The sequence below is a fragment of the Perognathus longimembris genome, chromosome 17 (genome assembly GCF_023159225.1).
Source record: "Perognathus longimembris pacificus isolate PPM17 chromosome 17, ASM2315922v1, whole genome shotgun sequence".
Taxonomy (NCBI): domain Eukaryota; kingdom Metazoa; phylum Chordata; class Mammalia; order Rodentia; family Heteromyidae; genus Perognathus; species Perognathus longimembris.
The window spans coordinates 10,835,085-10,848,218 of NC_063177.1; the positions used below are offsets into that span (position 1 = coordinate 10,835,085).

Sequence of the window (13,134 nt, forward strand, 5' to 3'; positions counted from 1 at the left end):
TCTTTTTATCCTTTGTCTCTCGATTTTGATATTCCCTTTTCTAATACCTAGTTCTAATACCAGTATATACAGTATCCAGGGTACTGAGATGAGATACAGTGATAGCGTGGGGACAACCACAAGAAGGGGATACAAGAGGATCATCAACAAAAGAAGTTACAGTTTCACATGACATGTTGAAAGTAATTACAACAGTGATATAACACTTGTTTCTATAACATGGAGTTCATTTCACTTAGCATCATCTTATGTGTTCATAAGGGCATAGCTATTGGGCTCTTGTGATCCTCTGCTGTGACTAGCCTAAACCTGTGCTAATTATCCCCTATGAGGGAAACCATAGTGTCCATGTTTCTTTGGCTCACTTAACTTAGTATAATTTTTTCCAAGTCCTTCAATTTCCTTACAAATGGGGCAATGTCATTCTTTCTGATAGAGGCATAAAATTCCATTGTGTATATGTACCACATTTTCCTGATCCATTCATCTACTGAGGGGCATCTGGGTTGGTTCCATATTTTAGCAATAACAAATTGTGCTGCCATGAACATTGTTGTGCTGGTGGCTTTAGTGTGGTCTTGTTTGCCGTCTTTTGGGTAGATGCCCAAGAGTGGGGCTGCTGGGTCATAGGGGAGTTCTATGTTTAGCCTTCTGAGGAACCTCCATACTGCTTTCCAGAGTGGCTGAACAAGTTTACATTCCCACCAACAATGAAGTAGAGTTTCCTTTTGGCCACATCCCCTACAACATTTGTTATTGTTAGTTTTCTTGATATATGACATTCTTACTGGGGTAAGATGGAATCTCAATGTTGTTTTGATTTGCATTTCTTTTATGACCAGTGATGTAGAGCACTTTTTCATATGTCTCTTGGCCATTCTCATTTCCTCATCAGAGAAGTCTCTTTTTAAGTCTTTAGCCCACTTGATGAGGGAGCTGTTGGTTCTTTGAGGTTTTGTTTTGGAGGTACATTTCTTTTTGGATAATGTCACCTTCAACTTCCTTTTCTGCCCTGGCTAGCTTCAAACTTAGATCCTGAGATCTCAGGATTACAGGCGTGAGCCACCTCTCAATGTTTTTAATGGTGCTGATGAGCCTGGGTCAAAGGCCCTTTGCTTTATTAAAATTCTTCAGAGATGAAACTTCCAGTCTTTTTAGACCCTTCTTTACCTCTCCTTCTAGGTAGGGAAAGCCTTTGAGGTTCCATTATTGACAGGGCTGTTTCTCAGCTTTCCCCAATGCTGTCTTTGGATTTGACATTCTGGGTCTGCTAAGTCACTTTTCATTTACCTATTAATTTTCAACTCCCCAAATCCATTGTGAGGACCCCCTTTGTCACCAGAGATCTCTTTTTGCCTATTTCAGCTGGCTTAATTCTCCTTCTAACCCAGGCTTTGCAGCTGCTGAGGATTCCAGTTGTTGAGCCAGTTTGTTGATACAATCTTTATAGTTTTCCAGACTCACATCAGCACAGTGGTAGCTTTTGCTGACCCTCTTGTACAGATTAGGAGTAAGCTTGCCAATGTGTGCCACAGGATGAATGTAGCCAGGAAGACTTTTGGAGGAGGCCATGATGAACCAAGACAAGAAGGGATCACTGGGCAGATCTGTCATAGGCACCCCAGATGTTCTCCACCGTGTTCATCGGGCTAAGGAGTTGAAGGCCATTTTCTTGGCTTTGTTCCTGAATCTGAGGATGTGGCCAGCACTGTCTGTCTGCAGGGTTTTTTTTTTTTTTTTTTTTTGTCTGCAGGTTTTTGAGAGAACATCGCTATTCCTCTTACAGGCCTGGGCTTCCTAGGTCATCTGTTATCCTGGCAGTCTCTTTGTCCTGGGGACCAAGCAGGAAGGTTGTTGGGGCTAAAGCAGTATTTCTCAACCATTTTTTCTTACTTAACCATTTTCTTACTCAACCATTTTTCTTACTTAAACTTTCCGTGAAATGTTAATGACACAATTATATCAAGTATCTATTTAAGTACAGAGAGTTTACAACTTAAGATGGTTTAGGTTTTACTTTGTGATGGCATGTAATTGGTAGGCACTGGGTGGATTTGCATATTCTCTGGGGATAACTGGACGATGCATGGTCCTCTTTTTGTGTATATGCTGGTCCTGAGATGTGAACACAGGACATGGAGCACTCCTTGGACCTTTCTGCTCAAACCTTGTGCTCTACCATGTGAGCCACAGCTCCATCTCTCTCTCTCTCTCTCTCTCTCTCTCTCTCTCTCTCTCTGTGTGTGTGTGTGTGTGTGTGTGTGTGTGTGTGTGTGTGTGTGTGTGTGTGTGATTAATTGGAGATAAAAGTCTAATGGGCTTTCCTGCCTGGGTTGACTAAAACCCAGACTCCTTAGATCTCAACCTCCTGAGTAGCTAGGATTACAGGCATGAGCACCAATGCCTGCCTTGCATTGTTCTCTTTGCAATGTGGGGCTGTGCAGACAGCTGCATGATCACGAGGACAACCTGCAATCTCATGCTCTGTGTTGTTAAGCTCCAATGTTTGTTAGGCTAAGTGGACCCGATGCTTTTTCAGCTACAGTGGGCTTTCCAAGACATAACCCATCATAAATCAAAGAACACCGGTGCTGTTTTTATATCTGTGCTTTATAAAAAATAAGATTTAATATTGTACTCCTAACCAAGTTTTGTCTACTAGTAGAGTAATATTGGTCCTGCTGAGACTTCATCAGCTATAGGAAGAGTATAGCTCACTCCTAGCATCTACATGGGCCTTAGTCTCCAGAGGCCCATATGCATAGCTCTGGGTTTTTGTTTGCAAGGGCCAGGCCTCCTAAGCACCCGTGAACTGAACTTTCTGTCTCTTTGCTCTCAGCTTTGTGCAATCCCTCTTCATGCTGGCATCTGTGGTGCTGTACTTCTGCCACCGCAAGGAGTATGTGGCCTCCATGGTGTTCTCCCTGGCCTTGGGCTGGACCAACATGCTCTACTACACACGAGGCTTCCAGCAGATGGGCATCTATGCTGTCATGATTGAGAAGGTGGCTTTTAGGGTTTCTTTACCCCAGGGGTGTGGGGCATGGCCCCTCATATTGCCCAGCTTGTCTTGATCATCTTGGGAGGTGTTGGTTTAGCTCTCAGCTCATTTCTCAAGAATTAAGCAATTTGGCCTTGAGTTGTGGGGGCTTCTTTGAACTGTGATCCCATGAATCCCAAGAGCCCCTCTCTCAAACAGAGCAAAGCCCATGGGAGGTGTGTGAGTGGGAGCCCTGTCTCCTGCATGTTCATGGGTTGTTTGCCTGCCATCTTGCTTTGCTTTTCCTAGGGTCCAGATTTGTCTCTGATAAGCTTCCTCTTTCTTGTAGATGATCCTGAGAGACCTGTGTCGCTTCATGTTTGTCTACCTTGTCTTCTTGTTTGGATTTTCCACAGGTAAGTGGATTGGTCAGGCCTAGTGGGAGAGTAGGGCTCCTGACTTCCTGAGGCTTCTACCTGGGATGGGGGGGGGGGGGGGGAAGGGTGTGTGTGTGTGTGTGTGTGTGTGTGTGTGTGTGTGTGTGTGTGTGTGATTGTGGGAGGACAGACAGGTTTATGCTTGCAGGTGACAGAGTGAATGGACAGAGGATACACTAAAACCAGCTTGAGAATGTGGAAATGTGATTTGTAAAATGCTGCCAGTAATTTTTGAAATAAGTAGTACTGGTTACCTGTAGCATAGCTGTTTTTTAGCTCCATTTTCCCTAGCTTTATTTAACACAAGACTTAAAGGAGAGTTTTAAAAAGAATAACTTTACTATACTTCTTTCTTAGATTCCTTAGATTTAAAAATCACCCAGTCTCTCCCTCTTCATATCTACACACACACACACACACGCACACACACACACACACACACACACACACACACACAGAGTGAAAACTGTTTTTGGGGGCCCACAGGACTTTCCTTCCTTCCTTCCTTCCTTCCTTCCTTCCTTCCTTCCTTCCTTCCTTCCTTCCTTCCTTCCTTCCTTCTTTCCTTCCTTCTTTCCTTCCTTCCTTCCTTCCTTCCTTCCTTCCTTCCTTCCTTCCTTCCTTCCTTCCTTCCTTCCTTCCTTCCTTCCTTCCTCCCCTCTTCCCTCCTTCCTTCCTGAGTAGCCAGGACTACAAGTGTGAGCCACTGGCGCCCAGTGAGTGAATCCTTTTCATCAGCATTTATTTTGATGCTCAGATTGTCTGAGATTTGGTCCTTGAGAGCCCTTCAAGAAGACTCCCATCGCTTTTTTTTTTTTTTTTTGACATGTCGACATCACATTTGGAGCATGTGGCTCTCTTCTGAACCTCATCTCAGTTCTGCAGTTACATGGTTCCTGTGGGAGGGTGGGAAAGTGCAATCAGGAGGGCCCTGGTACATACAGCTCTGGCACCTCTCTACCTGAAATCCTGGCATATCAGTAGCCAAAAGAAGGGATTAGGCCAATGGGGTTCGTGAATGCTGATATGCAGTAACCATGTTGTACAACTGCTAAAGAACAGGGTTGCATGTGGGAAGAGTCTATTCTTCTTGACACCTAGAGTTCTAGAAGAGGCAGAACCCTCAAGCAACACAGGCACACAGAGGGTAGCTGACAAAGTAGGATGAAGCTAGGGCTGACACATAAAATGAAGCAGATTGTACACTGCACAAAGGTGACTATATTCACACTATACTGTAATTATAGATTTATCTTAACATATTTCAGCACATGAACATAAAGTTTTTATTTTGATGAAGTGGTATATTATGGAAATTTTCTCATAGTTGCATGCAAAGGTGCTACATGTCTGAGCAGGTTTTCAGTTGTCAGCCCATCCTGGGTAGGAGAGTGGTGTTAGGGGCCTTGGGGTGTTGGCTCCTGTCCAGCTGTGCCTCTCCCTTTGTTGGCCTGTAGCGGTGGTGACACTGATTGAGGATGGGAAGAATGACTCTGTGCTGGCTGAATCCATGTTGCAAAACAGGCGGGGCCCAGGCTGTAAGGTACAACCACCTGACAACTACAACAGCCTGTACTTCACGTGTCTGGAGCTGTTCAAGTTCACCATTGGCATGGGTGACCTGGAGTTCACGGAAAACTATGACTTCAAGGCTGTTTTCATCATCCTGTTACTAGCATATGTGATTCTCACCTACATCCTCCTGCTCAACATGCTCATTGCCCTCATGGGCGAGACGGTCAACAAGATCGCACAGGAGAGCAAGAACATCTGGAAGCTGCAGGTGGGACCACTCGTAGGGAGCATAGCCAGGAGGGCCAGCCATGCTGCCACCTCACACAGCAGGGCCCATGAGCATCTGTGGCACTGGGAAGAAGAACCAAGCCCAGCTAGGCCCAAAGCCGAGCATTCTTGTCTCCCCCTGGCATCCTTTGCTGTGGGTATCCTTCCTGGGCATCATCTCATCTCAGTGTCAGGCTCATGCAGCTAGCATCCATAGAAGTCACGTGCAAGCCAAGACTGGGCAGTTCTGGAGTGAAAGGCATGAGGAGTGTCCATCACAGATGAACCTGGTCCAGGGGAGCAATTGGCACTAGTCACATGGGCAAAGGACGCTGAGAGCTCCCTTTCTGGGCCACACAGTCCTCATCTGCCTCCTGTTGTGAAGCTGCTCTCATTTAATTCTCCGTCACTTTGATAAGGGGAATTTGTTTTGGTCCCATCTCTACATGGTGATATGTCTCAGGGAACACAGTTGACAAGAGGCAAAGCCAGGATTCAGACTCACTCAGAGTCTTTCCTTTTACGTACCCCCCTGTATGGTAACCTATGAGCCCCTTAGGGGAGGTCTAGGGCCACTTATTGAACTGTCCCAGCCAGGCGCAGCAGGCACTAGCAGGCACCAGGCAGATCTGAGCTGGATGAGTTGAGGTCCTTCTTGGAGCATGAACCTGCCAGCCTGTGGAAACAAGCCCAGGAGAGGGGATCCTGGAAGGACAAGTCTGAGCTATCAGAAGCTAGGAGATACCCCGTGAGGCTGATCCCTCTGTCCTCTGGCTACTCAGCCTTTTGTGTTTTCCTGCAGAGAGCTATCACGATCCTGGACACAGAAAAGAGCTTTCTGAAGTGCATGAGGAAGGCCTTCCGCTCTGGCAAGCTGCTGCAGGTGGGGTTTACTCCAGATGGCAAGGACGACTACAGATGGTGTTTCAGGTAAGACCAAGGTAGGAATCAATGCTTGAGAAACTGGGGGTGCCGTTATGGGCATGAAAGAACATACTTGGAGCCAGCTGTGGGTATAGAGGCCTGCCTCATGGCCTCTCAGGGCCCATCAGGAGAATAGGAGACTTTTTCCTTCTCTCTCTCTCTCTCTCTCTCTCTCTCTCTCTCTCTCTCTCTCACTCCTTTGTTCCTTCGTTCCTTCGTTCCTTTGTTCCTTCCTTCGTTCCTTTGTTCCTTTGTTCCTTCCTTCGTTCCTTCGTTCCTTTGTTCCTTCCTTCCTTCCTTCCTTCCTTCCTTCCTTCCTTCCTTCCTTCCTTCCCCTTCCCTTCCCTTCCCTCCCCTCCCCTCTCCTCCTCTTCCCTCCCCTCCCCTCCCCTCCTCTTCTCTCCCCTTCCTTTGACTTTCCTTCCTTTCCCTTTTGTGCTGTCCTGGGGCTGGAACTCAGGGCCTGGGAGCTGTCTCTGAGCTTTTTTACTCAAGAATAGTGTTCCATCACTCTAGCTGCAACTCTGCTTCCAGATTTTTGGTGGTTAATTGGAGATAATAGTCTTGCAGTTTTTCCTGCCCAGGCTGGGTTCAGACTATAATCCTCAAATCTAAGCTTCCTGGGTAGTCAGGATTATAGGCGAGAGCCACCAATAACAGCTATTTTAATTTTAAAAAATCAATTTCTTAGCATTCTATTCTATTATTTCATTTATTGTGCTGATAATGGGGCTTGAACTTAGGACCTGAGTTTTTTCACTCTAGGCCTATATTTTACCACTTGAGCCATAACTCCACTTCTAGCTTTATTTTTTTATTTTGTAGCTAATTGGAGAACAGGGTCTCATGGGCTTTCCTGCCTGGGCTAGTTGAATCATGATCTTCAGATCTCAGCCTCCTGAGTAGGTAGGATTACAGAAATGAGCTACTGGTGTCCAGTAAAAATATGAGACACTTCAGGCATCTCTAGGCTTGAGAGCCCCCTGGGGGCTTAGCTTTGGACAAAGAAAACCCACATTAGGGGGCTGGGAATATGGCCTAGTGGCAAGAGTGCTTGCCTCCTACACATGAAGCTATCGGTTAGATTCCCCAGCACCACATATATGGAAAATGGCCAGAAGGGGCGCTGTGGCTCAGGTGGCAGAGTGTTAGCCTTGAGCGGGAAGAAGACAGGGAAGGTGCTCAGGCCCTGAGTCCAAGGCCCAGGACTGGCCAAAACAAAACAAAAAAACCCACATTAGATCTTAGCTCATGGTCAGATGTTCAGTGATGGAAAATTTTAAGTGTCTGAAGGGATATCTAGTGAGTGGGGTCAGAAGCAGGAATCCACTAAAGTGTCTCATGGTGAAGCTGGGGAGAGAACTGTCTCCAGAGCAGGCTCTCGCCACCCTCACTGTAGCTGTTTCCATCCTGATGTTTGGGGTGTGGGCCTGGGAAGCTAAGCCAGCCTTGCTGCCAGCTCCCTGACCCCGTCCCCCACCTGCCACTTGCAGGGTGGATGAGGTGAACTGGACCACCTGGAACACCAACGTGGGCATCATCAACGAGGATCCGGGCAACTGTGAGGGCGTCAAACGCACCCTGAGCTTCTCCTTGAGGTCAGGCAGAGGTGAGGTGTGAGGGCTGTGCTGGGCATGGAGAGGCCTCCTTGGCCGGTAGCATGGCGTTGGGCAGGTGGGTCCCATTATCTGAGAAGGCTTTATTTCCTCTCTCTTAGGACCTGGGCTCTGAGGCAGCTTCAGATGCCCACCAGCCGCACACTCCTAGCGATGGTACTCTAGAATGTCCACAAGATACCACACGCTGAGGGCTCCTGGTTTTCTATTAGCCAGCTGTGCCTGCACCCCTGGCCCTGGCATCATCTCAAGGCTTCTGAGAGAGAAGCTTAGACCACATCCCTGCTTTTGAGGGCTACCCAACGTGTGCAATCAGCTTTGTAAGGCTGTGGAGACATAGACTTGCATGTGAACACTTCTTTTAAATGGCTTGTTGGGCAGGTGGAAAGGATGGAAGGGGAGAAAAGGGTACACCGGAAGCAGAAAACTTTGGGGAAAACTACAACCAGAAAGTTGTGTAACAGCTAATGGTCAACCTTTTACAGTAAGCATTAAATGGAAGGTCTGAATGAGGATGGCACGTGTAGTGCCATAGTGAATACATTTGGAGGCATAATTATAAACTGTACTTTTATAAAATGGTGTGTGTGTGTGTGTGTGTGTGTGTGTGTGTGTGTGTGTGTGTCCTAGGGCTTGAACTCAGGGCATGGGCACTGTCCCTAAGCTTTTATTCCTCAAGGCTAGCATTCTACCACTTGAGCCAAGACTCCACATCCAGCCCTTTGGAGGATAATTGGAGAGGAGTGGCTCATGGGCTTTCCTGTCCAGGCTGGCTTGGAATCCTGATCCTCAGGTCTCAGCACCTTGAGCATGTAGGATTACTGATGTGAGCCACCAGTACTCAGCTTGGCTTTTTTTGTTTGTTTGCTTGTTCTTTTTTTTATTATTATGGGCTGGGATATAAATTGGTAGTAGATTGCTTGTCCAGCAAGACTGCTTATCTAGGTCCTTGATACCTACTACAAAATTAAAATTGTATTGTAAAATATTATTGTAATCCACAGATATAATATGTATAATTTTAATGGATTAATTATATTAACATTGTCCAGTCATTGCCACTATCTATCTATTCTGGAGATTGTTTTGTCATATCAAACAGAAACTTTATACCCACTAATAATTAAGTAAGTTCCCCTTCTCTCTTACTCTCAGACACTCGTAACTTCTGTTCTATTCTCTCATATGAATTTTCCCATTCATAACTCATATAGAGGAATCCAATAGCATTTTTTCTTTTATGTCTGGTGGAATAATGTTACCTTATGTTCATTTCTTTTTTGGGGGGGCCAGTCCTGGGGCTTGGACTCAGGGCCTGAGCACTGTCCCTGGCTTCTTCTTGCTCAAGGCTAGCACTCTGCCACTTGAGCCACAGCGCCACTTCTGGCCATTTTCTGTATATGTGGTGCTGGGGAATCGAACCCAGGGCCTCGTGTATACGAGGCAAGTACTCTTGCCACTAGGCCGTATCCCCAGCCCTTACCTTATGTTCATTATAACAATTTTGTTAACCATTTAGCTCTTGATTGATATTTGGGTTGGTTCTATTTTGGCTATTGTGAATTATTATAATGAACATTGGTGTATATGATTCTGCTCTTAGTGATTTGGGGTGTACACTGAGGTGTGGAATTGCTGGATTATATGGTAATTCTATGTTTAACTTTTTCAGGAATAGCCAAATTGTTTTCCAAAGTAGCTTCGTTACTTTACATTTTCACTAGCAATGCATCAGTGTCCTAATTTCTTCTCATTCTCATCAACAATTCTCATTTTTTCCTAACTTGTTTGAGATGTTATTTCATTGTGGCTTTGACTTGCATTTCCCTATGACCAATAATATTTAACATCTTATCTTCTTGTTTTCCATTTGGAAATATTTATTTATTCTTTAAGTTCTTTATGCACTAAAGTATTAGTTTTTAAAATATATTCTGGATATTAATCCTTTATCAGACATATGACTTACACATTTTCTTTTCTTTTCTTTTTGTGCCAGTCCTGGGGCTTGAACTCAGAGCCTTGGCACTGCCCTTGAGCTTGTATTTTCAAGGCTAGTGGTCTGCCACTTGAGCCACAGCTCCATTTCCAGGAGTCATAGACTTCCTGCTCCAGCTGGCTTTGAAGCATAATTCTTAGATCTCAGCCTTCTGAGCAGTTCTGTGAGCCACTGGTGCCTGGTTGAGAACATTCTTCAAATTTTATGAAATCTATAAATTGGATTATTTTCATTTTTTGCCATATTCTTTGATATCACATCCAAGAAATCATTGCCAAATTGAATGCTATGAGAATTTCCTCCTATCTTTTAGTTTTTTTTTAAATAGTTTTTCTCCCTGTCATTTAAAAGTTGTTTTCTTGATTTGGTATTTGATTACTTATAGACCTTCAGACTGTTTCTAAGGTTACAGACGATGTTAGCTCTAAAATTTCTGCTTGACTTTTTATTTTATTTTATTTTTATTTGTTCTGGAAATTATACTCAGGACCTTGAGCTTGTTAAGCACATGTTCTACAACTTGATTGATGATGTCAATCTTGAACCTGTCCTTAAAAGTGACTGAATAATGAATCAGGGGTTAGAATTTTTGTTGGAAGGGTGGGGGAAGGGCATGCTTTTTCAAATTAGTTTTCCTGATACTACATCTTTCATATTCAATATTGTTTCATAGAATGGTTCATTTGATATATTTCAAAAACTTAAAAATCAACTTTTTATTAAGATTTAATGTACATATAAACCAGACTTATTTTATTATTTAATTTCACTTTGTTTCATTTCATTATTTTATTTTAGCAATAGAGCTTCATTATGTTGGCCCTGAGCTCCTGGCTTCAAGTGCTCCTCCAACTTAAGCTTCCTTAAGCTTCTTGAATAACTGGGGCTGCCCAGCATATGAGACAGTTTTATAAATTTTGTCACATATATACACACATATGTGTATATATAATATATGTATATATGTAACTACTGTACATGTGTGCTTACCCACGTGTATGTGTGTGTGTGTGTGTGTGTGTGTGTGTGTGTGTGTGTGTGTGCGCGCTGGTACTGGGGTTTGAATTCAGGAGCTCTTTCTTAGCTTTTTCTTTCAAGGCTGTGCTCTACCACTTAAGCCACACTTCAACTTTGGCTTTTTGCTGGTTAATAGAGATAAGAGTCTCTAGGATTTGTCTTCCCAGACTGATTTCAGATCTCAGCCTCCTGAGCAGCTAGGATTGTAGTTGTGAGCCACTGGTGCCAGCTTCAGTGTGGTATTAATAAAACATTGACCCAGTATCAGGGAGATACACATCTGTGTTTAATAGAGCAGAGGTGGGGGCTGGTAAGAGAGTTCCTGATTTCACACTTAAAATTTATTGAGAATTTATTAAGGACTATTCCTTGGAGATTTTTTCTACTCCACTTTGTAATAGTAGAAACCCCAGCAAAGAATAGCTAGATAAATGCAGGTAACAAGGACCTCTCCTCATCAATCAGTGTAAATGATAGAAAGAGATGAAAGAATGTGGGAGGGAAAGGCCAGGGAAGAAAAATGGTAAATGCAGGAGTGAGGGGCATATGAGAAGGGAATCCAGCATCAGAACTATAATGAATGGAGCTGGGAAGCTCAGGCTTCCTTTGGGGGCGTGAGAACTATGGCTGGGCCAAACATGCTCTGGTGCTGGGTGTCCCTACCACTCAGTCAGCCAGTTGGTGGGATCCTAGTACCACCGAGTCTGTCTTCTCATGGGTGTTTCTGTTTCTGTGCTCAGCGTTCTGCAATGGGTTCTTCTGTAGCAACTAGTGCTGGTACCAGCATGGCCTGGGAACTGGCCGGCACCCATGGAGCACCATCAGCTCACTGGTGTGAGTCTGCTGGACTCGTTACAACAGGATTGTAATAGGATTTTTGATACTTTTGAGATGTGGTCAGTGTTGGATGCCAGCAAGAGGAACTGAACCATAACCCAAGGCATCCTATCAAACCCAGACAGATCGTATCATATGTGGCCATTCACAGGGGCTGGCTAATAAAACAAATGGAAGGAAAGCACCCTATCTTTGCCCTTTGGCTGTCATTCTCTGAGTTGGCCAGATGGTGGCTCTGAGTTGGCTATAGGGGTGGGTGACAACTTGGCCCTGGGATTTTTAGCTACACTTGAAGATCAGTGTTATCATGCTTCCCTTGGCATTGTTCTCAATCTACTATGCCCTGGTTAGACTGTACCTTGAAACTTGATTCTTTGTCTGACACTCATTACTCTGGAGCTCACCTAGTATGAAGCCACTCATGGGAAAGACCCCAGGGTTAGGCTGAGGAAAACTCTCATTTGGGCAGTGAGGAGAAAAGTAAGTGATAGTGTTTCACGAGGTCATAGGCATGCCAGGGTGGGTGAGAGAAGTGAAGGTGGGACCCAAGTGCATGAGGCTCCTCAAGAAGCTGTGAGGAAAGGAGCTTGCACCTACATGCTTGGGCCTTGATTTACCTGGGGATTTGTGAGGTCAATAAGTAAGCCTTGTTTTGCTGAATCCCAAGTAGTAATGACAGGTGTTTTGCCCTTCAGTTTCAGGGAGAAACTGGAAGAACTTTGCCCTGGTCCCTCTTTTGAGAGATGCAAATACTCGGGAGAGACACCTTTCCCAGCCTGAAGAAGTGCACCTGAAGCATTTTACAGAGTCCCTGAAACCAGAGGACGCTGAGGTCTCCAAGGATCCCGTGGCTCCAGGGGAGAAGTGAGGGATGCCATGCAGGTGCCTCCAAGGCTGGGCCTTTGGGTGTCATACTGCCATGTGAGCTGCTGAGGGAATGCCAGTGCCCTGTCTGCAGCCTGCCATGCCGGCCTGTGCCTGTGCCTGACGCTGCACGCATTGTGGTTGAGTCTGTGGGAAGTTCCCAGCCACCTGTCTCCAAGTGAATATCTTCAAACAGGAAACCACCTGCCTTTCAACTTTTTACTGACTGCAACACATTTTCTTTTCCTTTGTTTTTTATATTACTGGAGTAGAACTATATGAAGCTTATATAAACACCTCTTAGAACAAAACATCTTATTCATTTGATGGCAAAACCCCCTTGAGTCTTGGTATTGTGCCCAATATCTTACCTGACTAGAATGGATTATCATTTGCTCCCAGAGAAGGTGCGGAAGCCTGGTCCCACACCAAGCTCTGGAAGAACCAAGTTTTCTCGAGTGACTTTTGGTGTGAAATAGAAAAGCCCCCCCACATATTAGCTCTATTGCTATTTAGATTAAAGTGCAGAACTATATCTAAGGGACATGGTGAAAATTTTTCATTGAACTTCTATTTGTAGTAACTAGAAATAACCCTGTTTCCCTGCAGGATTAAACTCTTTCACCCTCATCCAGTTTGTCATCCTTAAAAAAAAATAAAAGTATGTATATATACACA

The 13,134-nt window shown here is 44.7% G+C and overlaps 1 protein-coding gene across 1 annotated transcript in view; it reads left to right on the top strand.

The window, feature by feature from the left end:
• Trpv1 (transient receptor potential cation channel subfamily V member 1) overlaps positions 1–12,472 on the top strand; it is a 34,888-nt gene extending 22,416 nt beyond the window's left edge. Inside the window, exons 11-16 of the mRNA XM_048366987.1 lie at positions 2,840–3,005; positions 3,330–3,396; positions 4,875–5,200; positions 6,002–6,129; positions 7,617–7,732; positions 12,288–12,472. Coding sequence (XP_048222944.1) covers positions 2,840–3,005; positions 3,330–3,396; positions 4,875–5,200; positions 6,002–6,129; positions 7,617–7,732; positions 12,288–12,460 — 976 coding nt within the window. The 3' untranslated portion in view covers positions 12,461–12,472. The remainder of the gene's footprint in view (positions 1–2,839; positions 3,006–3,329; positions 3,397–4,874; positions 5,201–6,001; positions 6,130–7,616; positions 7,733–12,287) is intronic.
• Positions 12,473–13,134: the final 662 nt, after the last annotated feature.